The sequence below is a fragment of the Zootoca vivipara genome, chromosome 4 (assembly GCF_963506605.1).
Source record: "Zootoca vivipara chromosome 4, rZooViv1.1, whole genome shotgun sequence".
NCBI classification, from domain to species: Eukaryota; Metazoa; Chordata; class Lepidosauria; order Squamata; family Lacertidae; genus Zootoca; species Zootoca vivipara.
The window spans coordinates 20,345,205-20,370,629 of NC_083279.1; the positions used below are offsets into that span (position 1 = coordinate 20,345,205).

Genomic DNA, 25,425 nt, shown 5'->3' on the forward strand with positions numbered 1-25,425 from the left:
CCTGAGGGAATGGGCGGGGCTGCTCGGCGTTCTCCACAGAGAGTTGTTTAGAGTTGCCCTTTCACGTGCTGAAGACGGGATCCATGCTCATTCTGTGGGGGGGGGGGCGGCTTTTTGAATTTTTAAAACCTTTTGAAAACTGCGGTGCTAACACGCCACTTTCATCCCAACATTTCACGAGGAGGAAAGGGAGCCGAAGCCGAGGGAAGATTGATTTATGACACTCCTATATGAAGTAGGAGCTGTCACCCCAAGTCCCAATGAACTCAATGGAGGCTGCGCCATCTAGCGCAGGTATTTCAGGCTGTTGGAGATTAGGGCTAAATCGAGCCGGAAGCTGGGCAGGTGGGTGTCACTCTTCAACTGTCCAGCTCTGTGGGCGGCTTCGGCGAGCTCTTACTCCCGCCTTTTCCAAGAGATGATTGACGTGACGTTTCTTCAACGTGACAGAATCAGCGGAAGGAGGAACGACCGGAGGAAAGGCGGCGGCGAGGAAAGCCGCCGTTGTCTAGGCAACCTTACGCCTGCGCAGTGCTGCGGGAAAGGCAGGCGAAGAAAAGGCCGAACGGCGCGATTACTTTCTTCAGTGAAGGCAGCGGGTAGGAGCCGGTCGTTTCACCTTATGTATGTGGCAACCCCGTTCCTATGTCTGCTCACTTGGGAGGTAAGTTCACTGACTTCTGTGAAGCTTGCATGTTACGTGTTAAGATTTTTTTAATTAAAAAAACACATATAAACCGCTTTTTAAAAAATCTATTAAGCTACTCACTAAGTGGTTTTCCACAGGAGTTATTGCATTGCTGCCAGAAATGCTTACTCAGAAACTCCACAATCGCTATGTTGGAAAGGCTGCTGCGCCTGTTGGATTTCTGCCTGCTTGTGCACCTTCTGCAGACCTGCCACTTTTCCTTCTGGCCAAGGACCCTCTGGCTTTAATGCTCATAGGATCAGAGGACTTCAGTTCCAAACAACGATCCATCGTGGAGAAGCAGGGCTGAGCAACTAACTACACCTGTTGAATTTCTTCACATTACAAGGAGGAGGTGGAAATCACAGCTTTCTAGTTAGCGCTAGCCGTAGGAAGAGGGAGGAAGGCTAGGACTGAGCAGGGTAGAATTGCCACTTTATAACTAATTTTGCACTTGGGGTTGCAGTATCAAAATACCACCTATCTTAAAACAAAACAGAGCAACAGGTTCTTAAAGATTCTCACCAACCAAATGCATGCTTGAGATATTGGGGTGAGAATAGTATACATCTGCAGATTTAGAGATACACTCTCTCCATGTAGGACGTTCAACAGACACTTAGAAGCTGTAGTAACATATACAGTAGAGGGCCTTGATCCTTCCTTGCTGCCTTTGGGCCATGCATATGTACTTAATATAAGATGAGTTAGAGGAGAATCAGAGCTAAGTTTTATGAAATGTAGATCTCAAATCTCTTATCAAAAACTATTGTACAGTATGTACAAGCTAATTTAAGCTTCACACCGAAGTGATTTTCATCCTTGTCAGATTGTGGAAAAAATTCTAAGTTTGGGTAGAGGCAATCTGACAAGTTTTCACCCAGACTTCTTTTATCCAAATGTTCAACTGAACTACCTAACGTCAGTTGGAGGGCACAAGCTCTGGCCTACCCCAATCCTTTTTATGTGTAGACATCACAAGATCCATAGGGCAGGCCAGATAAAGTTACTATTACACTAAAAAGCAGACCATAAACAAGTATGGTCCTAGAGAGGATCAAACTAAGTGAGGGAATACATTATCTTTCCCCCTTGGTGTAAGAAAGCAGCTGCAGGGGAGAAGCCAAATTTGAGCACCAAAACTTCACGTGGATAAAGATTTTAGCATACACCCCCCCCCCAGCTCTGCTCAAGGCAGGTGCTCCCCCTCAGTTGTATTAATATTTCAAAGTTAAACAACAAACAACTATAGCTATTTAGAAAAAAAGGTGCTTTCCCCCTTTCCCATTTGATGCTTTGCCACTGCCCTTTCTGAAACATTACTTTTATCATTGTTCTTGAACAGGTTTTATTTTTACTCTTATAAAATCCACAACAGCCAAAGGACAGATGAGGTTTTATTACAAATGTTGTCTTATAAAAGAAACTGAAATGTATTCATTAAAATTCAATGTCATTATCAAGGACTAATCCAACTATAACATCAACTGCCACCCAAAAGTCCTCACTTTTAATTATTATCCAGCCATACAGTTTGATAGGCCCCGAATAAATGTATAATATATCAGAGGCTGACATTCATTGGACATATCACCAAATTGGCTACAAATCTTTTGTTGAGTTCTAAAACAATTATTTCAGTATAAAGCCCATACTTGCTTGTGCTTACAAAAGTGTAGATGCTTATGACAAACCTTGTATCACAGAAATGGAACAATCTTCTGTACCCTCAGCTTTTTAGTAAGTAGGTTTAATAGGCAGTCACTGCTTATTCACTATTTTCAAAAGAGCTTTAACCTCAGAATTTGCACTACAATTTCAAAAGATCCGGTTCTAGCTTTCCAAACAACTAATATTTCCACAGCTCCATTCTACATCTGTGTACTCAGAAGGAAGTTCCACTGGACTTACTCATAGGCAAGTATGTCTAGGATTGCCACCTTACATGTAATCCTAACTACTGTGGTGACATGCGGTGGGTTGAATTGAACTGGGATGAAGAGGATCAAACTATGTTGGATACATCAGCCCAGCAGCCTGAAACGGCACACAGCTCACTTTTGCCTTCATGGCTTTTGAATGTTAGGAGACATGTATGCCTTTGCTAAGCGTATAGCAGGGGCGGTAGGAAGAGATTGAGATTTTCTTCTTCTTATGGGTGGTATCGGACTATGTTGGAATAGTACCATTAAAATCAATGGATTTGTAGTCATAACTAACCAACCACCTTGATTACAGTGGGTTTACTCTGTGTGACTTAGCCATTTACTACTGTATATTTTTAAAGCCTTTTTATAATGTTTCTAAATTTAAAATAAATTTCTAAAACTGAATTAATAGCAATCTGTATGACATTTAATTATCATTTTCAAAAGTAGGATCACTTCACACATCACCATTCTGCCCTCCCAAAAATACATATACACACAAAATGCCATAAGCATACACAGAAAAATGCCACATATGAATGTAACAACATACTATATTTGTCAGAGTTGGTTGCAGCTCCATGTCAAGTTTAGGCTTGGTTGTATAGCTAAGGTTGCCTCTGCATAATATGTGAAGTAGCCTTTAGGACACTACCGGTATTCAAAAAGTTTGCCTAGGCAATGTTTTGTAGTTACATTCACATGACAGAGCTGACAGCTAAGAGACACATTAATTTCAAGTATGTATTATTATACCAACAAAAATCTAGAAAATGTTGATTTACTTTACATATGCTTTCAAATCAGGCGATCCAAACATTTCCAGGCTGTTAACAAAAAAAGTAAATTTAAAATAATGTTTCATGCTCTACATAAAATATTAATTCACTATGTTCATACCAAACAAATAGTGCAGGCCAACAGGGATAAGTATCATATGTAAACTGCAGGCAATAGTAACAAATCAGAGAATTAATTACATCAGACATCAACAATATTCAAACATAGAACTATTATTAAAATCTTATCCCATCTGAGAAAATGGTCTGTAAGCACTGCATGTTGGAGGAAATTGTTGAATAATAATAAAAAAACAACCAGTGGAAATGATTTCTATTTATAGTTTGTACACTTTTTTCTTGTGTATGTATAAATACATCAACACCATGTTCTTATTGGGGTCATTCACATTATTTTATGATATTCCACATAGCAAGACTGTCAGCATCTTCTGTATTACAACAGCTTAAACTATTTTATTCAAGGGACTGATACATTTAGAACATACTGGGAGTAGTTGCAAATCCTAATCAATTCATAATGTGCATGCTGTCCAATGGTTGGATCTTTGTCTCCAGCTCTAAGAGCTAGATTGCGTCCATATGCATCCGTGCTTTAAGGGTGGTACTAAATCCACAACAAGATACAGTAGCTGCCAAAGCCAAGTGCACCAACTGGTACATATATTGTATGAAGAGTTTTCTTTTTTGAAACTCAATTCTGATCTTTCCATTCTGAGAAATATGCTCTATTTGGGAAGGATTCTAATGCAGCAAGATCTGTCTTGCACAATACATACCAGGACAAAAAAGGACAACATTTGATTTTGACTTTGCTCCTGGAAAATCCAATCTGCAGCAAGAATAAATTGAAGTATGGAAGAACAGATCTTTTTCTGATATGCTATCATTGATTTTTAGGTGAACTGTACCTGTCTGTAAGTGGGCTTTAGGCAATCCCTAAAGCTAGAAAACAATAATTTATCTGGGACTGTCAAGATTACACAGGTGTATATCTGAGAGTATCTAGGGTGCAATGTTCACATAAATCCTTTCTTTTCCAATAAAGACGCCACAACCCCATCTCTTTACTATTTTAGGCTACAATGGCCTAGATCAGACATTTCTTCCTGCACTTGGCTGCATCCTTAGGGATGTTCCATGTGAAAGATTTTAGAACATGCTAACTGGGCTGTCACTTCTTTAAGGAACTATTAACCCACAGAGAAAAATTAAGTCTGCTATCATCCCCAGAGAAGTCTGAAGAACCCTTCATATACCACTTAGATTTCAGGTACTGGTACCCTAATGAAAGCTGCTACCAACAAGACAGTAGATCAACAAGACAGCAGACCTAATCAAACATCTAAAAATGTAATAACCACTGCCCAGCTGAAGCATTACAAGATTCTGGGCAAACTACCAAACATGAAAGGTTTTACAGTTTAAAGTACTCTTGACATTGGGGTGCTTGACCATTCAAGTCACTACCTTTAAGCTGTACAACAGCAACTAAGGATAGATTCTGAATCTAAAAACAATTTGAATTAAACCTCAATCCTGTATCTGAAGAAGTCTGCGTGCACACAAAAGCTCATACCAATAACAAACCTAGTAGGTCTCTAAGGTGCTACTGGAAGGATTTTTATTTTATTTTGCAATCCTCACTTCACCATAAATTGTTGAAAATAGTTCATTCTATCCTGTTCTTACCAAGTATATTAGCAGTGTATTGATGCTGAGCAAACCCTGCCAGAAGAACAAACACCCTCCCCCCATGTTTCTGAAGCATGGTCTCTCCAAAGATTAATGAACCAACATTTGTGCTGGGCCACGTTTCATACCAACGCTGCATCAGAATTCCTGCAAGAGTAAGATGTATATACAGGCAAAATAAATTATGTTTCTGCTCCACATAATTGTACTGTGGTACGTTCACACTGCACTGCTACATGCATATGTCCTTCTCTTTATTTGAATATGTCCTTCTCTTTATTTATGAATATGTCCTTCTCTTTATTTGAATAAGTTGCCCCTACCAGCACAAGTGCTCCGAGTATCAGAATGTAAATATTCAACAGGTTTTGAAAGTGGGTCAAAAAGCTGAAAGCATAAATACAAACCTTTTTTCTCCAAATGAAAATTTCAAAACCAGCGTTGCCTTTTATTTTTTGTAAAGAAATTTACTTCTGCTACTAGACTTCATGAAACATTTTGAGTATTTGTTGCTGGTGCTAGAATTATTGGGTTATTGTTGTGATTTTTAAAATGACAGTATGACTAAATGCTTCTCCCTGGTGATTAGTAGCCATGTTGCCAATAAATGGTATGCAGTAAGCATTCAAAGCCTGAGAAGAAACCTCAGACATCGCCTTTTTTTTTCAGTTGGTCCAGTTTCCTTTTTAAAAGACTATAGTTTTCCCTGGTCCCAGCTGCTGTGGGGTCAAGCTTCAGAGAGATTTCATAGTGTTTCTTGGCTAAGTCAAGATTTCCCCAGCGATGGTACAGCACAGCTGAAACAGCAAAGAGGAGTTTTTGTTAGCAACATCGTTGAAGGACAGACAATCTTGCCAATTACTTAGAAAACATTAAAACATTTGGTTGGATGCTGGCATGGTGGCAGCCCGCTCTGTTGCCAGCTGGAGGGGACACGTTTGGGAGCTGAGCGGGCCAGGGAATGACAAGAGTGGATTGTGCTAGAGCCATAAATTGCTGTTTTTATCAGGAGAGCTCATGGCGGTTTGCAAGCATGGCACAAAAGAGCCAATTTGCCTCCACTGACATGCAGCCACCTCTGGGCTGCAGTGTGCTGCCTGGTTGGTCTATTATACAATGCACCAAGCTTTGCATTTTTGGAACTCCATTCTTTAGCTGGCAATTTGTTTAGAAAGTAGGCAGAATAGAAATCTAGGCAGCAGAAGAATGCCTTAAAAACAGTAGTTTTTAAGACAATTAACACGAAAAGAAGTACAAGCAGTGTGTCTGATTTTTTAAAAGTTTGCACTAGGGGAGCTGTAAAATGTCTTACCCAAATTACCATGGTAACTGGCTGCAGTTGGATTGGCTTTAATTGCCTTGTGGAACAAAGCTTCAGATTCCTGAATAATTCAGAAAAAGAGATCAACAGGACAAGCTATTTCTGTAGTGCATACAATGTCAAGTACAACCAAACACTACCAATTACCTCATGCTCTGTGGTCTATTAATGTGATTATGTCACCATATTTTTTTCATGTGCATTCACACTTCTACTTCTCTCTAATGGATATACATACAATATAATTCACAGCCTGATCCAGCTGTTGTCTGGTAGTTGCTGTCAATTAAACAGTAATTACTTCTGTGCTAGTAAGAACACAAAAACACTTGTGGACTGCATTATAACCGGATGCTCACACAAATCACCACTTAAAACCTGCATATTTGTGTTAAAATGAAGTTAATCCCAATAAAATCAATGAGATGAATCTACTTTTATTACAGCCAACAATTTTTAAAGGCTTATCTGCTTTGTTTTGGAGACAATACTTCTAGAAAGAAAAAATGCTCCACAAAAGACTTTTCACTTGTTTTTCTAACTGACTTGCTTCAAAGATTTTGACCACTGAATATTTTCATTATTCATTTTCAGTTTTGCTAGGCTCACACATCCCTCTTGCATGACATCATTAAACTCTGAACAACACACACAAAATTACTACAATTACTCAAGAAAAACAATTATTTAAACAGATAAGAGATTCAAAATACTTTTAAAGATGTTCCTATGCAGCGGATGCAGAAATAATTACAGGCTACTTAACATAGCTTTATGTCTGTTTATAATCCAAGGGTAAGTGCTGATTCCAATTTAAATGTTTTTTTCAGGAAAACCCTTGGCTTATTTCTATATTTATCAATATAGTGATGAGTGATGATTTTTAGATGTGCTGCATATAAGATAAAAATATTTTTATGTGGTTTCTGAACTGTTCTGCAAAACACGCTTGCTTGCCTCCCTTAATCAAACTCATGAACTTGTTCACAGTAAGGAATCTAGTGTTTTCTGTTTAGGCAGAAATGAGTAAAAGTCAGCTGAATAAAACCCAGTGTGTGTGTTCCAATCTCATGTGATTGTGGGGACCCCTGAGAACCTCAGGGATGAATCAAGTAAATTAGTTTAGCACCCAGGGGTTGGGGCCCTAAAGGCTATCTTACTTCCTAGAACATATCTGAAAAAGGAAGATTTGGCCTATAAAAACCCCCTCAGATTACTGGGGAATCCATGTTCAACTGAACCTTTCTTTTCTATAGCTACTTTGCTTTGATATTTTCCCTATTTCCCTCTGAATTATCAATGAAATTATTCTCCTATGTTCGTGAAATCTAGGGCTGGTAACTCTGCAGGTTCAGAAAACTCAGCCACATGCCCAGCTATTTGACAACATTACTGTGTCTCTACAGATCAAGGCAGTATATTTTATTGAACACAGGTGACCTTGAATAAAAGGTGGTAGTCTAAACCCCTTACATGAGTAGTTTGCCATGACAACATGTACATGCCACCACAATACAAATGTGCACATGTCTATTTTGCCACATGTACCTACAGAACAACACTTCAACTCTTCTCTAATGTGAGTTGTAAATTTTTTGAGAACCTATTCAGTCTATGAAAAATGGAGAAACAATTAAGATAATTATTTCATTCAAAAGTTATGATTGGAAATATTTTACTACCTTATATTTCTGTGATTTCCCCAGAACATTTGCCAGTGAAAACATAAGAGAATGATCATTGGGTATTAACTCCAAAGCCTCTCTTCCAACAGCTTCAGCTTGTGCTAAGTTACCTAGGAACGTAAAAAAAGAGAGGAAAGGGTGCTGAATAGCACACTAGTTTTTATTCCACAAAACCGTAAGCAGGGCAAATTCTGCATCAATACATCACTTCTTTAAACATTGCTGGGTAATTCTTATACTGTACCTGTATTATCAAGCAATATAATCATGTTGTTCCAAGCCAAACTGTGTTGTGGTTTCAGAACAGTGGCATTTCTCCATGCATTCAATGCATCTATGTGGCGATTGAGGTCAGCATACTGAAACACGGACGACAATATGACAACAAATACAGTACAGGTAGTCCTGAATAAATTAGATCAATGCTCAAGTTCCTCCCCTGTTCTAGTCCCACTCCTGCTCATATTACTTTATGCAGAAAAACCAACCATGTATATATGAAAAAACAATAGCACGCAGTGCTATATCTGGGGGACAAGCTCTTGAAAACAATTTATAATGGTCAAAGATGAAAGGCAATCTGCAGTGAAAGTTCTTGCCCACTGATACTGTAGAAACAACACACAGGAACATAGGAAACTGCCTTATACTGAGTCAGTCCATCTTGCTCAGTATTGCATACACTGACCGGCAGAGGCTTTCAGGATTGCAGGCAGGAGTCTCTCCCACCCCGACTTGGAGATGTCGGGGATTGAACCTGGGATGCAAAGCAGATGCTCTGCTATGGGCTGGAGTGCAGGGCTGAGGATATGCCCTTCACCTACTGCACTCTTAATATTATTAGGAAGCTGCATGAAACATGCCAAAGTACTGCTGTTTAACCACACTGTTAATATCTAGGAAGTATGCTTACGTTCGCCACAGAGGCGACATTCAAAATCCATTTCATCTTAGTCTCTTGCTGTCATTAGCACACATGTAATGCAATACACTTACCAAACGTCCTAAATTATAGTAACAATCTGGGTATTTTTTTCGGTGTCTAATTGCAGTCCAATAGCTTTGCTCTGCTTCTCCATACCTTCTTAAGCTATTCTGCACTATTCCCAGATTCATCCATGCTGCTGCAAAATCAGGCCTAGGCAGAATTGTTGGATACATTTAGTATATAGGACAGGACACAGCACTCATTTTATATGCTCTGTGCAACAACAACTGGAATAGTGTATTTTAAAACGTACTGTATTTGCACAGCTAGTGACAGAAGCTCTTCAGCTTCATGGAGTTCATTCCTTTCTTTCAAGATATTTCCCAGGTTGTTCATAGCGTGCACATATTTAGGATTCAATCTGGGCATGTAAAAGGGAAAAATAATAATTACTCATTGGAAAAAGGCAGCTTGACTCATTTTCTTTCATTTACACTATATAGCCACCAACTCATGAGACTCCACCTATTATTTGAATCTCAACCTGACCAAATATAGGAAATTTACAACACCTTAATCATATATTAAATCACCATCACCAATCTTATCTAGACCACAGTGATTTATTTAAAAGGAGAGACAGGAAATGGAGCCCTCTCTAGAACATGATGCAGAAAGAAACAACTATAATGTAGCTTCATTGCTAGGATGGCTTTGCTATCAGTGGTGCTTGCCTGCAGAACATGTTGAGCACATGTAGAGGACAGTGCTTTTACCCAGGCAGCATTATCTTGCTTTAAATTTAAAAACAACAACAACAGGAATACAGGTCTCCTTTCTTCATTTTTCTACGATCACATGTCATCCCTTTAATTGCCTTCATTCATGTGCCCATACTTAATTTTGTTAGGTTTGTACTACGTAATTTTTGGGGGGCTTGATAATTCTGGAATTTCACATGACTTCCAATACACAGTAGTGGCATACACTTGCCACTATGATCAGATTGCACCCCATAATCTGTATTTAGGATACAAGATATATATGAGTGTGTCTGTGCGCACACGCTAGTATATACAGTGGACGCTCGGGTTGCGAACGTGATCCGTGTGGGAGGCACGTTCACAACCCACAGCGCCACGTCTGCGCACACGCGGCTTGCGAATCGACGCTTCTGCACATGCACAAAGCGTGATTTAGTGTTCCTGCGCATGCGCGAGCACCGAAACCCGGAAGTAACCCATTCCAGTACTTCCGGGTTTGGCGCGGGACACAACCTGAAAAGACGTACTGTAACCTGAAGCGGACACAACATGAGGTATGACTGTATCTCCTAACAACAAAAATATTGGATATTAATAACCTATTGTATTTTCTACTTTTTCAGCGACTACCCAAATCTGGATCGGGATGGGACCACCTCACAATTCTTTCCTGTGGTACATCGCCAACATTTTTAACTCACACTGTGTACATTTTCCTAACCATAGTGTTCTAAGCTACTTTCACTCCCCGCCCCCAATGGATTAAATTCTCTTTTGAATAATTCTAATAAAATTAATTTATTTTAAACAGTGCATTGAGATGTCATGTCTTCCAGGCTCTTTTTTTATAGGCCAGTAAATGCAATATTCTGAATATTGTTTTCCTGTTCCTCTTTTAAATCAGTTTCTATTAAAGATTTTCTTGTGTAACGAACAAATGAAAAAAAAAGGGAAAGTGCATATAGTGCCTCCACCTTCAGTTCATAGTCTTTTTCACAGTTTGTTTGCATTCATTGAGGAACACTTCCCTGTTCCTCTTTTAAACAGTAAACTGGCACGTACCTGACAGCCTCCCTGTAATAGTTGATTGCAGCTGTTTGGTTGCCTTTATCAGCCAGGTTTTTGCCAACGTTATAATGAACCTGAAAGTAAAGGCCAGAAATGTATTAATTGTTCCAGACATTTATTACTCTTAGATACTAGTATTGCAGCATTTATCTCTGCAACTGCAATTTTGAAAATAGATTTACAGTTGAACAAAGCATCTTACTTTTGTTTATAAATATATATACCACAGGTCAAGGTAAGTGCAACCTTCTTTGAATGATATGCATTGCATAATTTACAGTGATGTGTCAAGCTTCAAGAAGGGGATGACTTGAAATAATAAAAAAACATTTGTGCTTTGACCCCTTTTTCCAAAGCTGATTCTGAAGTTCAGGGCCAGGCTCAACATTAATTGTATGGGCCCCCACAATGTTACCTCTTTCCTTACACAGTGATGGTATGGGGTAGGACATATAGCAGGGACTGCATTAGGCTTTCAACACAGTCATTTTTATGTTCAAAGGGCATCAACAGCTGCCAGGAAAAATAAAAAAATGTAGCTGGAGGGAATATGACGCAAGAATTAGAGAGAAGAAAAAAAATAATCAGAGAACAAACATCCCAGTGAAAATGCAAGTCTTCAGCAGCTTTGAAGTTCACTGAACATTTATCCAACTGAAAATTCCTGCCATGTTGGTTCTGATACGTTTTGGTTGAATGTGTTTTTAAAATTGCCAACACAAATATTTACAGAAAGTTGTAGGTCAGCGAAGAACATATCTGAACTACTTGATCTTCTGCTGAAAATCCAAATTTCAGCCCTGCAGATTTCTGGAAGGACTCTTTTAAATGGGGGGGGGCATGCAGTTGAGTCCACGGCAGGCCCAAAATGGACATAGAAACCTGCCTCTCCCTTGGGCCTATGCCTACTTCAGCATCATATGTTAATGGTATTAACCAGTGTTGGTGCCTATGCCTTTACTTAGCACGTTGACATTGGCCACAGAAGAGGGAAGGAGTAGACATTGTTGGTTGTGGCAGCTACATCCCAAGCCAGCTAGTCTTTACAACCACACAACTAGTCCCGGCATCCCAACATGTTTGTATACCAGCTAAGGCCAGATCAATCTATTTTTACTTACTAGCAAATACCATTCCCACCGCCAAACAAGTGTAACAAAGCAATTGGTTACATGATGGCAACTAATGAATCATTTTTCCCTGCTAAGAGCACCTTGAAACACAATGTGAAAGAAGGGTATACTTTTATTTGTATACCGCCTTTTTTTAAAAAAAAGCAAAGTAAAAGAACAAAAACAAACCAATAATAAATTCAATAAATAAATAAACTGATCTCCCACAACATGTTTGAAAGGGTATCGGATGTAACAAGCTGAAGGCCTGGTTGAAGAAAAATGTTTTTGCCTGGCGCCTAAAGGTGTGGAAATCCCACGTGCACGCCACCATACAGTATATCCAACTCCAAATAGACCTTCTGTTTTCAGAATTAAAACAAAAAGGAAACTGCCATATTCACAATGGAGGAAACAGAAGTCAGAGGTTTAGCTACATCTTTTACAAGCATTCTACAATAAGGAAGTGTGAAACACAGAGTGTGGAAGAGGTATAGCTGCATTTTGTTGAGTGACAAAAAGGAACGGTTCAACCATGGGGTGGAGCTGCAGCAGTGCTGTTCTGTCTGCAAGGGCAGTGACAGAGCCAATGCAGTCCTCCTCTCTGCGTGCCCTTATTCCTCCTGAATAGGAGTGGGCTAAACAGCTCCTGCCCACTCCCAAACCAATCTGGGACAATGTGTTCCCTAGATCCACAAAGATTACCACTCCTGAAAAACAAATGCTATACACAACAGCCATATATTGACCTATTATAGTTCCTCTGTTCTGTCTCCCTAAGGAACCCTAGGGAAATCAGTTTATAAGAGAGATGGAAATCTGTAACATGCAATCCCAATTCTTTGCAAGTGCCCCACAGGTTTTTCAAAATTGGCTGCAAATAGTGGCGATACTGAACATTTTGTTTGCTTTGGGTCTTAAACTTCAGATTTTGTGTATTTTTTTGGCTTACCAAGCACAGTAAGCTACTTTTTGCTATCTTTCAGTAGGAAATGTGGGACATAAATTCAATGAATCATCGCCACCACCTTTTAGAATAAAGCACAGGCTAGAACATTTCTAGTTCAGGTGTTTTAACTTTTCTGCATAAGCTAAGCCCTGAGAAACAGATACGGACTGAGAAAAGGATATGGATTGCCAAGCTCATTCATGAACCGGTTCAACTTTGATGCTAGGCAAGTATGATATACTGTTGCTTACTATTTTATATCCCACAACTGCTTTTTAATAATGCATAAAAGCAGGGATTGACCTGATTTCCAGAGCAGCATTATGCATGCAAAGAACAATACAGATCTTGAATTGTCTGTGATCCTCTTATGCTCATTCCTGCCATTAAATGCCACAATGAAAGAAATCCTCTGCGTGGGATAACTTTTAAGGTTGCATCTTTACTGGGACTGATAGTTTTGCTTGGGAGTTGAGCAAAGTAGTATGATTTCTTGGAAACCTGGGCTGCAAACCAGCATATGACCACGTAAATTAAGACCAGGTAACCTGGCACTCAACATCGAATCAGGGATCTGAATCAGTGGCGGAGGAAGCTGCTCAGGCGCCTGGGGCGGCACACCGCGGGGCCTCCAGAGTCTGCCTGCCTCCTCCCACTCAGCTGCCCTACAGCTGGGGGGGGGAGGCAGCCTGCGCACGCCCAAGCCACTGCATCTCTCCCAGGAGAGATGTGTGACTCGGACGTTCTGCGTGTGCGTTCCGCCCGGCATTTTTTCACACACCCCCAGTGGTGACACCCGGGGCAGCCCACACACCCCCTTCCTCCGCCCCTGATCTGAATTAGTATTCACCAGCCTTTTCGGACCCAGGACCCACCTTTAACTAAAGATTATTTGGGGACCTGTTTCTCTCTCTCTCTCTTTCTTATGTTTGTATGGCAGTAGTGCTGTGGTTGCAACCTACCTTGCATCAGGCTGCAACCTGGTAGTAGCTCCCGACACACCAGTTGAAGACCAATGCTCTAAATGATGGGAAAGGCACACAGGAATGTACCACGGATGTAGCTGCATTTTAGATCCAAATGACAGAGGAACAAAAAATAGTTTTTGAACTTACTTGGTGGTGTGGGGAGCGACTTAAAAGAAAATACCGTGTTTCTCATATTATAAGACACGTCTCATATTTATTTTTTCCTCAAAAAAACACACTATGGCTTATTTTCAAGGGATGTCTTATTTTTTTCCTCCTCCTCCTGCCACGGCCGGCATTGCTGCTGCTCCTATCACTATGTCTTATTTTCGGGGTATGGCTTATATTCCTTGAATGCTTAAAAATCCTGCTATGGCTTATTTTATGGGGATGCCTTAAAATATGAGAAACAGGGTACTTTCAGATTTTTAATTTCCTTTACATTTGTTCAAATTTTTACTTCAAAATAGGGATTTGCCTTTATAGAGTGCAATGCATATGGCTAATGAATATTACTCCAAAACTTACTTTTGCATTCAGTGGACACACAGACAAAGCACTCCTAAAAAGTTGTTCTTCAGATCTCCACTGGTTACTGCGGATAACACAACGCCACACATTTACCAACAAGAGGCCCAGCAGAGCAGCAACAAGAAATTTCTTGGAGAGAAGAAACACATGTTAGGAACCACAGTTTAAAGCTTTTATGTGTGTGTGTATATACCTGTTGTCAGTTATATGGATCCTTTTGTTAGTACCTTTTTTTTAGCTTGTCTGCTCAATAGACTGAATCCATATGTAATCAGCATGCAATAGCCAATACTCGGGAGGTAGGTTACTCTTTCTGCAACAACAAATCCAACTCGAAAGAACAGATTACTTGCAGGAAGGAAAGGGATGATGAGAAATCCCAAACCCAATGTCAGGATTCTGGAAAGCAGAAAGTAAGTTATAGGATGAACAACTCAATCATTACTTCTTATGATATTTTTATGCTACACCTTAGTATCTGCATGTAAAAAGCTGAGGTGTCAAAGAATCTGTTTGAATTCCGTCTTTTTAGCATGGAATCTTTAGGATCCATGCTAAATTCCATTCAGTTTCATCAGAAATACGGTATCCTATGGGGAAAGTTCATGCCATGGCTCTTTTCTATCCCAGTGTCTTCCTACTTCCCAGGAATGGTAACGCTGTTGCATGAAGGAACTGCTGCCTGGGCTCATCTGTGGGGAAACCTTGAGATTTCTAAGCAGGGTCGGAAGGAACTACTCAGTGGAAGACCTCGTATCACTAAAGGTCATGTTGGAAAAGACTCCAAGCAATTCAGGAGTTGTGTTAATGATGTCCGTGTGCTTGCCATGTAATAGTTTGGTGTAAACTATATTTCTATATCCCCCCCCCCCCATGCCCATATGTTTCCCTAGGTCCATGGGCTTTGCAAAAAGCAAGACTGTTCAGAATGCTACCTGTGAAGCACTAAAGTGCTCTGGGTGATTTTTTTGTTGGAAGCAGAGCAGCTGTTGTTGTTTTTTAAGTAAGATGCTTCATTTATCTTTTTATTTTTTAATGACCACTGTTTTGCTTGAGCGGGGGTGGGGGGGAATCCTCTCAAGTGCTTCAGCACTCCACAGGCACTATTCTGAACACTTGCACCTTGTAATGTCTATCTATAGGACACAAGCACAAGAAAGTTAAGCCAGCTGCTATGAAGCTGCTAATAAAAGTTATTTTAAGGTAATCAAGAGAGGCAACCCCCCACTCCCTCCTCATAATTATGAAGCTAATAAAGATTTGCTGCTTTCAGTCCATTTCTGGAAGAAAATGAAAGTGTTGTTGACCTTTTCTTTTTTTTAAATGTCACATTTTAAAAAGTTGTCTTGCACAAGACCCCCTGGAACTGCCCGTCTGTGATTTGGTAGGTTTAATTCACTCTGGAGAAGCTCCCATGCCTGTAGATTTAATCCCCACTTCTGTCATAAGGGCAACAAGTTACAGCTGTTTTTTCGATTCTCCTGATATTTAGTATGTATAATGAGACACACTAACAGACAAGAAGTATTTCCTTGTGGCATCAAGGTCTAGTTTTTAGCAAAATGGCTCTACAGTGTAATTACTGTTTTACCACTGGAATCACTGGGCACAAGAGTTCTTCCTACTTTATGGTTTACCACAGATCATGTGTATCTGCTTTGCTTCCCCCCCCCCCAGTATAAAGGTACCCCAACCATTAGGTCCAGTTGTGGACGACTCTGGGGTTGCGGCGCTTATCTCGCTTTAGTGGCTGAGGGAGCTGATGTTTATCCGCAGTCAGTTTTTCCGGGTCCTGTGGCCAGCATGACTAAGCCGCTTCTGGCAAAACCAGAACAGCGCACGGAAACACCATTTACCTTCCCGCTGGAGCTGTACCTATTTATCTACTTGCACTTTGACGTGCTTTTGAACTGCTAGGTTGGCAGGAGCTGGGACCGAACAATGGGAGCTCACCCCGTCGTGGGGATTTGAACCGCCGACCTTCTGATCAGCAAGCCCTAGGCTCTGTGGTTTAGACCACAGCACCACCTGTGTCCCTCTTTCCCCCACTATACACAAGCACAAATGATTAACTGCAAAAATCCATGTTTATGTCAGGTCTCCTTTCTGTGATTCCAGGATACTGTTGTGTTTGTGCGTTCTGGATATCATCCAGGAACACATGTATGGAAGAAAATATTTTGATAGCTTGTCATCCAAATATTAGCATACCAACAAGAAGAAACTTTTAAGGATCTGCCAATGAAAATGAGGGGGCAGGGGATCCAAGGTATCTTAAGTGAAAAATTCCTGAAGCAAAAATGAAAAAAATGTAATTGCATCTATGTGTTGTAAGCAAACCAAAAAGATGGCAGCCGGCACAGGGGTTAAGAGTGCAAGCTGTGACATTGCTGATTCAAAGCTCACACCTTAGGCAAGCCACTATTTCTCAGGAATGAATACTACCTTGCAGGACTGTTGTAAAAATATGGAAATAATGCACATGAACTGCTATTAAGACTCAAGAGCACTATTACTGTAGGTCATTTGTTTTTATTTATTTTTAAAGGGAAAAGCTGGATCAAGATTAGCAAGCATCCTTGTGGAGGAATAAAAGGCCAATTTGAACAAGGAGCAGTTTTACCAATTAAAAGGATTAAATGTTTGGTTCAAGAACACCAGAACAACACCTGTAATATCTTCTCAAAAATATTGTTTCATCCTCTTAAAGCAACTTTCATTTCTATAAAGCGACAGGGGTTCCCCTAGCCCACCCCATATTATTTTCTCTCTGACTGTTTACTGATGAAGAGTAATCACTCCGGGACAGCATTTTATTTTTTTAATCAACAACCAGAACCATTTTTTTTCTAAAAGTTTTTTCTTAAGGGTTTATTATTATTATTATTATTAACAAAAGAAACATTGTGGAAAGAGGCGAAGGAAAACAACATACTTCAATTACACTTTATTCTGACCACAAATTACTTTTTACCCCCTACAGAGTTAAGGATCTGAAAATGCCATTTCAGAAAGAACATAAAGCAGCCATCCGTACCTCCCTTTTACAAGTTAGCCTCCCCATAGTCAGTGTAAAAAAATGATGGAGCCAAATTGGGAAGAGAATGCAAGTTGGAGCTATAAATATTTATTTGAACTGGGTTTGCCAAGGTATATTGATTCCACTGATTTGTTGGTTTTTTTAAAAAAAAAAAGAAGAGGAGGAGGAGGAAGACGAAGAGTGCTGGATTTAAGAAAACCCAATTAGAAATTTAAAATTCAATAATGTCGTTTACCTTCTCTTCTGGCTGTCTTCGGAGCACAAGGCTTGGCACATCAGAGCAATTAGGCAGAACCAAAGAACTGCTAGTGCAATTATTCTCCAGTCACTGACTGATTTAATAAGGGGCACGCAGCCCATTGACCAATCAAAACACAGCCACCAGGGACACAGCAGCAACCATGCATTCAACGAATAGTAGTAATTATAGTTTATAGCCTGTCAGTCAAAGGAAAAACAAACATTTACTTCATACTGAACTTTAAGAGCCTGTTAGGAAGGGGGGAAGGGGGTAAAATCACTACTACTTTTTCAGATCGCCTAGTTTTTATTTAAGCCTCCTCTTTAACAAAACTGTTTATCAGATAAAACACTTATTGGCTCCAAGACTCTAGCCTACAGCCTAATCAAATGTAAGTTAATTAACGTTATCTCAGTGTAATTGCATGTTCTGCTGTCCCCTGCTCCCCAGCATACAAATTTGGCTACCCAAAAGAATATTCCTTTCTAGGAAGACTTTTATGGTTACAATCCAGTGGGTGCCACTGGCAATATCCCACTTCCGGCTTTTGCTCAAAGTTCTTTGGCTTCGGCACCTAACAGTGGGTTCTGCCTTATGTAGCTCCAGAGGTCAAAGCATAGAGGACATATGTGACTGAAAAACTATGGCTACTCAGATCAAGACAGTTCCGTATCATTAATCTAACCAGATTGTGGTAGATCCAGCAGAGCCATTCACTTTGAAGTAGAAATTTCAAAATAATAATAACCCCGATCCAAAGGTGAACATTAAAAAAATAAAAAAAAAGAGGAGTGGGGAGACCTTGGTAATACCGTATGCCCCCCTTGTGATGCTGGCTTAAGCTGGGCTTTGGGCAAGAGGCCTGAGACTCTGACAGGGTCCCACAGTCCTCCTACCTCCTTCCCAAAGCCCAGTACACACTTGTCTGCTTGGGAAGGAGGCAGGAGGACTCTAGGACCAGTGGTGTGCAGCCAGTGGCCTCGGGGGACTAGGCTAGTCCCTTAAATGTTCCCCTGGCACCTTCTTCCTAAAGCCCAGGAAGGTTCTGGCTGGCTTAGGCAGGGAAGAATGATGCTCATACGCACGACGTCGTGACATACCTCACACAATCACCTTCACAAGCTGGTGCCTCTGGTCCTAACTTTTTCCCTATGGAAAATTTCACCACACATCACTATCTAGGACCCTGTCAGAACCCTCACACCTCATTTCCAAAGCCAGGTTTTCACTCACTGGGCTTTGAGAAGGTGCCCTCCTTAGCTGTGCCCAGCTGTGACCACACTACTTGCACTATCCAAATCTGCCTCTGACCCCGGAGGGGGTGACACCCTCCTTGGGTGCTTTTGCCTTGCTGGAATGAGAGCACCTTGAACTGTGGTAATGCCTTGTGTGCTTGGAAGGGAGATGGACGTGTGTGTAAACCTCTGGCTTTTGCATGGCTGGAATGTAACCCACTATAAAAGGTCAAGAGTTATGTTCATTGCTCCACCCCTTTCTGTCCCCGGCCCTGTCCACAACTGGTGTGTGGCTGTCAGAAGTTGTCCATAAGAAATGTGGACATTGGACTGAATAATGTTCCACACCCGATTTTAAACATCCACATTCTAAAAGCATCATTCATTCAGAATCCTCAAGGAATGATGCTTTTATCACTTTGATGGTAAAAAATCTTGTAAGCTATGTAAGAACACACAAAGCTGCCTGATGCCAAATCAGACTGTTGGTTCATCTAGTCCAGGCATCCCCAAACTTCGGCCCTCCAGATGTTTTGGACTACAGTTCCCATCATCCCTGACCACTGGTCCTCTTAGCTAGGGATCATGGGAGTTGTAGGCCAAAACATCTGGAGGGCCGCAGTTTGGGGATGCCTGATCTAGTCCAATACTGTCTACTCTGACTGACAGCAGTCCACAAAAGCCTTTTTGCAAGCCTACCCTTGGGAGTTGCCAGGAACTGAATGGGAGAACTTGCTATGTACAAAGCATTTGTTCTGCAAATGACACATGGCCCCTCCGCTTTCTCTGTTTAGTCCTTAATTTGTTAGCTCACTGAAAAGCAAGGCCTTTACCACTTACCCTCACAAATATACTGTCTGCGAATGAAGCTGGGTTATCCACTTCAGTAAATGCCGGTGGTCCTGTGCCCATAATCCGCCAGCGCACATACAGCATGGTGGCTCCTCCAGATAACAGAAGAGTCATCCTGAACAGAAGTCCTTTTCTAAACACCACTAGGCTCTAGAGAGGAAGAGCAGAAGAAAAGGAAAAGGAAAAGCTTCAGGTCATCACAACTTTTTCCTTTTAAAAACTGCAAATTCAGAAAGATGGGTGTAACAGAAAATGTGTAGTAGGGGGGAAAGGTAGTACTAATGCTTCTCTAACTTTGCCATCTACTGACCCAATTAATGATAATGATGATAGTGATAATAATAAGGGTTCCTGCACTTGTAACAGACACATGGTAGAAAAAAAGTTTGGTTGCTGTATTGTACCACGGTGAGTTAATGGTGAGTGAAGCCATCCCACTAATAAAGACATCAGATCCCCATACAGGTGATGCAGGGTACAGACAATACAACGAAGACTCTGCCAAGCATGGAGCGAATTGTGCAAGCACCCCTGCACTGCATTTATATTCCATTTTCCACAGAAGTGCAGAAAGGTCACAGCAGTCAGTAGTGTGGTGTAGTGGTTAAGAGTGTTGGACACAAGTTTAAAGACCTATGCTGCCCTGAAGCTCACTGGGTCACCACCTCGGGCCAGTCTCTTAGTCTAACTTACCTCATAAGGTGGTTTTGGGGCGTGTGGAGAAAACCACATACAGCTCCTTGGAAGAAAGGTGGGATATTCAGTACATGGACTTGGGTGCTGCCTGGTGGGGCTTAATGGGGTAGAAGCAGGAGGAGGCAAATTGATGCAGTAGCCTGGAGCTGGTGTAGTAATCAAGCCCAATGCCACCCCACCCCCAATTCTCTTTTATGAGGCTGCTGCTAACGGGGATCCCACCAGTTACATTTCTGCCTACTGACATATTCAGTGAGTAGAACATGGGGACTTTTGTGCCACCAGAAATGACACTGGTGTCACTTGTCATGCAGAGGCTAGAGGGCTGGGTGGAGGGGTACCTCCATCCAATCCACGACCCCATCCCATCTGGTTCAAAGGGTTTTAGTAAGTATCCTGGCTTTTAAAGATAAAGTAAATCTTGTGTCTCTCTTGCTGCGAAAGAAGGGTAAAACCAATGTGGACAATCTCAGACGCCAGCTTTCCCCTGTTGCCATTCTTCCGTCCTCACCCAGTGGAATAAGATTTAAGACTTTGATGTGCCTATCCAGGATCGTGAGAAGACAGTTTATGCAAGCAGTGGAAATAGATGCACCAAGAAGAAAAACAATATTCTGTGCCCAAGTAATCTAGGATTTCTGAAGAAAATGGATAGGTCTCAAAGCCTCTCCTCAGCTTCATATTTATTTTTTTCATGTTTGGAAAACTACAGGAAGAAGCCTTCATATGAGAATCAATGGTGGTGCCATTTGAATCCTGGCCCAATTTAAGTTCAACAACTGTGAGCCACATGATAGCGACATAAAAGTTTGTGAGGCAACTGTCGTTATAGCAACACTACCAGTTACGAGTATAGGGTACAGATATGAAATTCTTCAGCATATCCTCATATTATTAGTATCCTACCTTGCAGTATTACAGACACAACAGGGAACTGCAAGAACATGAAAGTCTAATAAATAAACTTGCTGTTTGCTCTGGTTCATCTAGACCATAAAGATTTACAATAAAACATAGGCTCCAATCTTCAGCATACTCAATTGGAAATATGTCCCACTGAAATCAATGGGGTTTGCTTCCAAGTAGGCACGTTTGGCGTTGGTTGCAAAGGGAAAGAAGATGCATAGTATTATCAAAGCTTTTGATCAGGCATTCAAAACAGCAAGTTTCTTAAAAGAATCTGTATATGTTTTATGTGTTACATCAGGCACAAGAGTACTCTCACTGCTTTAACCACCCTGAGTTTATAAAATTAAGAATTCATCATGGTGGCAATAGTTATTTAAAGTATGGAACAACCACCACGACATAGCATTTCTTACTCAACAACCAGATGTAATTGTATTTAGCATTTCACGGTATTTGACAGATGACATGCAACACTCTAAAGCATTTGACTAACAAAAATAAATAACGGACACCCTGTTTTATTTTGTATTTGACAGTGGATACGCAATGCAATATGAGATTTGACAGCAGCTCACAGCATTTGACAATTGCTAAACACCAAAAACAACCTGCTAACACTAGAGTTTCACATTCTGAGGTAAAATGTCAAATGAGCGCTTTAATTTTCAGCAAAGTTGTTGTTATATTTATCATCATCATCATCATCATCATTATTAAAAACCATTTAGCTTAATGAGCTGCATTGCAGGGGGTGGACTAGATGACCCTTGGGGTCCCTTCCAACTCTACAATTCTATGAGTCTATGATTCTATGAAATCCTGAAGAGCCTCTGGCAGTCATTGTAGATAATATTAAGCTGTAGACTATATCCTTAAAGCTCTCATGTTTCTAGGCTCACTTTGCAAGGAAGAAGAAAGCTCTCAACAACTAGCTTCTAGCTTCTCTGAGGGAAATAAGAGGTCAGTTTGGCTGGGGAAAGCTCTCACAGAAGCCTTTAGAGAGAAAGAACTACATTAGGAGGCTGAGGTCTGGAAATCTGAATAGTCACTTGGCTAAAAGTCTGAGAGAGAGAGAGAGAGAGAGAGAGAGAGAGAGAGAGAGAGAGAGAGAGAGAGAGAGAGAGAGAGAGAGAGAGAGAGAAAGGAGAGAAGACAGGAGAGATGCTAACGAGAATGGGCACCAGGAAGAATAATCTAAGGGACTTAAAGAGATGAATGTTGTAGCCTGGAAGAGGTTTAGGAAGAGAGAAGCAAGTGTTGGTCAGTCAACTTGTGGCCAGTCAAAAGCAGGATAAAATGGAATGAAAACTATAGACCTGCAAGAACAGAAGACAATAAAGATACGAAGCTAAACAAAGGAGACCATAGGAGCCAATTCAACTTCCCCAATAAAATATTTGAGGGGACTAGGGCCCCCAAAATCGATGGGCATTGACACTCAAATAGTGTGCATGCACTGTTTCTCATGCGGGGCAGGGCATACCTTAACACACACCCCAAAATATTTCATTTAAGTTGGGGCCCCAGAAAGTAAGCATGAAACAAAGGTTCCCATAAGGCAGGCATAGATAAACTCGGCCCTCCAGATGTTTTGGGACTACAACTCCCATCATCCCTGACCACTGGGTCCTCTTAGCTAGGGATGATGGGAGTTGTAGTCCCAAAATATCCGGAGGGCCGAGTTTGCCTATGCCTGCCATAAGGCCTGAACTACATAGGGCGAGGACTGAGAAAAGATTCTGTATGCTTACTGCTACAGGAAGGAAGTGAGCAAGCCAGGGGACTTTAAAAGTTCAGGAAGGTGATGGTTTTTTAAAAATATACCGGTATATCTGTATTATATATTTTTTAAAAGCACCACACAAAACAAGGACGCAAACCTACATATCACCTCCTCCACCTACTCATCTTAAGGTGGCACAAAGCATCTGATGTATATTCATTGTTAAACATTTTGAAGGCAATGTTCTGTCACAGTGTTTGACCTCCAAATAATCTCACTTACTAGATCAAAGAACAGCTTGATCTTTCATGCTGCTGTAGATGTATTGACGCTAACACTTAAATGCTAACTGTATGAAGTTAAAGCGGCAGCTCTTTTAAATATATAAATGGAATCACCTCCAGCGACTTGTCCTTGCGTAGTATCTTCAAAAGAACTTCCAAAATATTGAGCTTGTTAATCATCACAGCATCAAAAAGAGCGTTCAAACCCTAAGAAGACAGGGATGAAAACAAAACAGGGAGAAGGTCAAAGAAGAAAGAGAGAGATTTCTCTCGTTTAAATTTTGGTATATATTTACACTATCTTCAGTGCCTTGCAGGATATCGTCAAGAAGGGAAAAGGCTAAGGATTAAACACTATACAAATCCAGAGTGGAGTCCCTAAGACAGTTGGATGGCGCCTTTTTACGCCTCCTTCAGGAAACTCCTGCAGCCAAGCTGGTACCAAATGTATTGCTCTGCTTTCCTTTGGGCCATATCAGTGAGCTCGAAAGGAGTGACTTGTCGTCTGGGCAGCCCAGGACCTCCATACACACTGCCCAGGATTGTGCCCTGCGAAGGTCACTTCCTAATGCAGCAGTTTCACAAGTTCACCCCCAGAGGCACAGTCCACTGTCTCTTGAGACAGATGGATACCAACAAGAGTTACACCATGGAGTTCAATAATTACTCTGGATCTGTGTAGGTCTCTTAAGCCTCAGTTCAATCACTTAAAACAAGCCTTCCCCAGCCTGTTTTGCACTACAACCCAGCAGCAGCTGGGGTTGATGGAACTAGTAGTCCAAAATGTGTGTAGAGCACCAGATTGGAGAAGGCTGGCCTAAACCACTTCATTTAACTATTAATTTGTTTAAACAGAATTTCTATAACTGACATGAAAGTTTTTTCGTGTTAAAAATCAGTATATACATTTTATGAAATAAATAAAAACAGCTGCCTAATTTCTGAAAACCTCTAAGCAGTTTACGCAACAGTACCGTAGGTCATTCTGCATGAACTGTGACGAGCCCGGTGAGCTTCTCCATGTGCAAGAGAAGCACGGGAAACACTTTGGAACAAAGCTCAGATCAATGTTAATATACAAAAACACCTGAGAAACAAACCAGGAAATTAATCCAGAGTTTTGACATCTCGGATTGTTTAAACTAACTTTGGTTAAAATAAGCCAGTGTCCCCAAGTTTTTAATGTGGCCCCAAGCGAAACTGTGGTTTATTCTACAATGAAAATGTGGAATTATTCTACAATGAAAGGGGAAGATTTATCTCTCCTTATTCTGTCTATTCTGTGGTTGCTGACCTTGAGCCAGACATCTTGGAGAGTGAAGTCAAATGGGCCTTAGAAAGCACTGCTAATAACAAGGCCAGTGGAAGTGATGATATTCCAGCTGAACTATTTAAAATTTTAAAAGATGATGCTGTTAAGGTGCTACACCCAATATGCCAGCAAGTTTGGAAAACTCAGCAATGGCCACAGGATTGGAGAAGATCAGTCTACATCCCAATCCCAAAGAAGGGCAGTGCCAAAGAATGCTCCAACTACCGCACAATTGCGCTCATTTCACACGCTAGCAAGGTTATGCTTAAAATTCTACAAGGCAGGCTTAGGCAGTATGTGGACCGAGAACTCCCAGAAGTGCAAGCTGGATTTCGAAAGGGCAGAGGAACCAGAGACCAAATAGCAAACATGCGCTGGATTATGGAGAAAGCTAGAGAGTTCCAGAAAAACGTCTACTTCTGCTTCATTGACTATGCAAAAGCCTTTGACTGTGTCGACCACAGCAAACTATGGCAAGTTCTTAAAGAAATGGGAGTGCCTGATCACCTCATCTGTCTCCTGAGAAATCTCTATGTGGGACAAGAAGCTACAGTTAGAACTGGATATGGAACAACTGATTGGTTCAAAATTGGGAAAGGAGTACGACAAGGTTGTATATTGTCTCCCTGCTTATTTAACTTATATGCAGAATTCATCATGCGAAAGGCCGGACTAGATGAATCCCAAGCCGGAATT

The 25,425-nt window shown here is 40.9% G+C and overlaps 1 protein-coding gene across 2 annotated transcripts in view; it reads right to left on the bottom strand.

Annotated features, from left to right (window-relative positions):
* Positions 1 to 5,571: 5,571 nt before the first annotated feature.
* TMTC4 (transmembrane O-mannosyltransferase targeting cadherins 4) overlaps positions 5,572 to 25,425 on the bottom strand; it is a 45,401-nt gene continuing 25,547 nt past the window's right edge. For both annotated transcript variants that reach the window (XM_035115161.2, XM_060273365.1), the window contains 12 exons: positions 23,532 to 23,624; positions 19,794 to 19,955; positions 17,713 to 17,915; positions 14,665 to 14,836; positions 14,435 to 14,566; positions 10,872 to 10,951; positions 9,359 to 9,466; positions 9,114 to 9,255; positions 8,362 to 8,476; positions 8,115 to 8,227; positions 6,424 to 6,493; positions 5,572 to 5,908 (listed from right to left, as the gene is read on the bottom strand). In XM_035115161.2, coding sequence (XP_034971052.1) covers positions 5,757 to 5,908; positions 6,424 to 6,493; positions 8,115 to 8,227; positions 8,362 to 8,476; positions 9,114 to 9,255; positions 9,359 to 9,466; positions 10,872 to 10,951; positions 14,435 to 14,566; positions 14,665 to 14,836; positions 17,713 to 17,915; positions 19,794 to 19,955; positions 23,532 to 23,624 — 1,542 coding nt within the window. In that variant the 3' untranslated portion in view covers positions 5,572 to 5,756. The remainder of the gene's footprint in view (positions 5,909 to 6,423; positions 6,494 to 8,114; positions 8,228 to 8,361; positions 8,477 to 9,113; positions 9,256 to 9,358; positions 9,467 to 10,871; positions 10,952 to 14,434; positions 14,567 to 14,664; positions 14,837 to 17,712; positions 17,916 to 19,793; positions 19,956 to 23,531; positions 23,625 to 25,425) is intronic.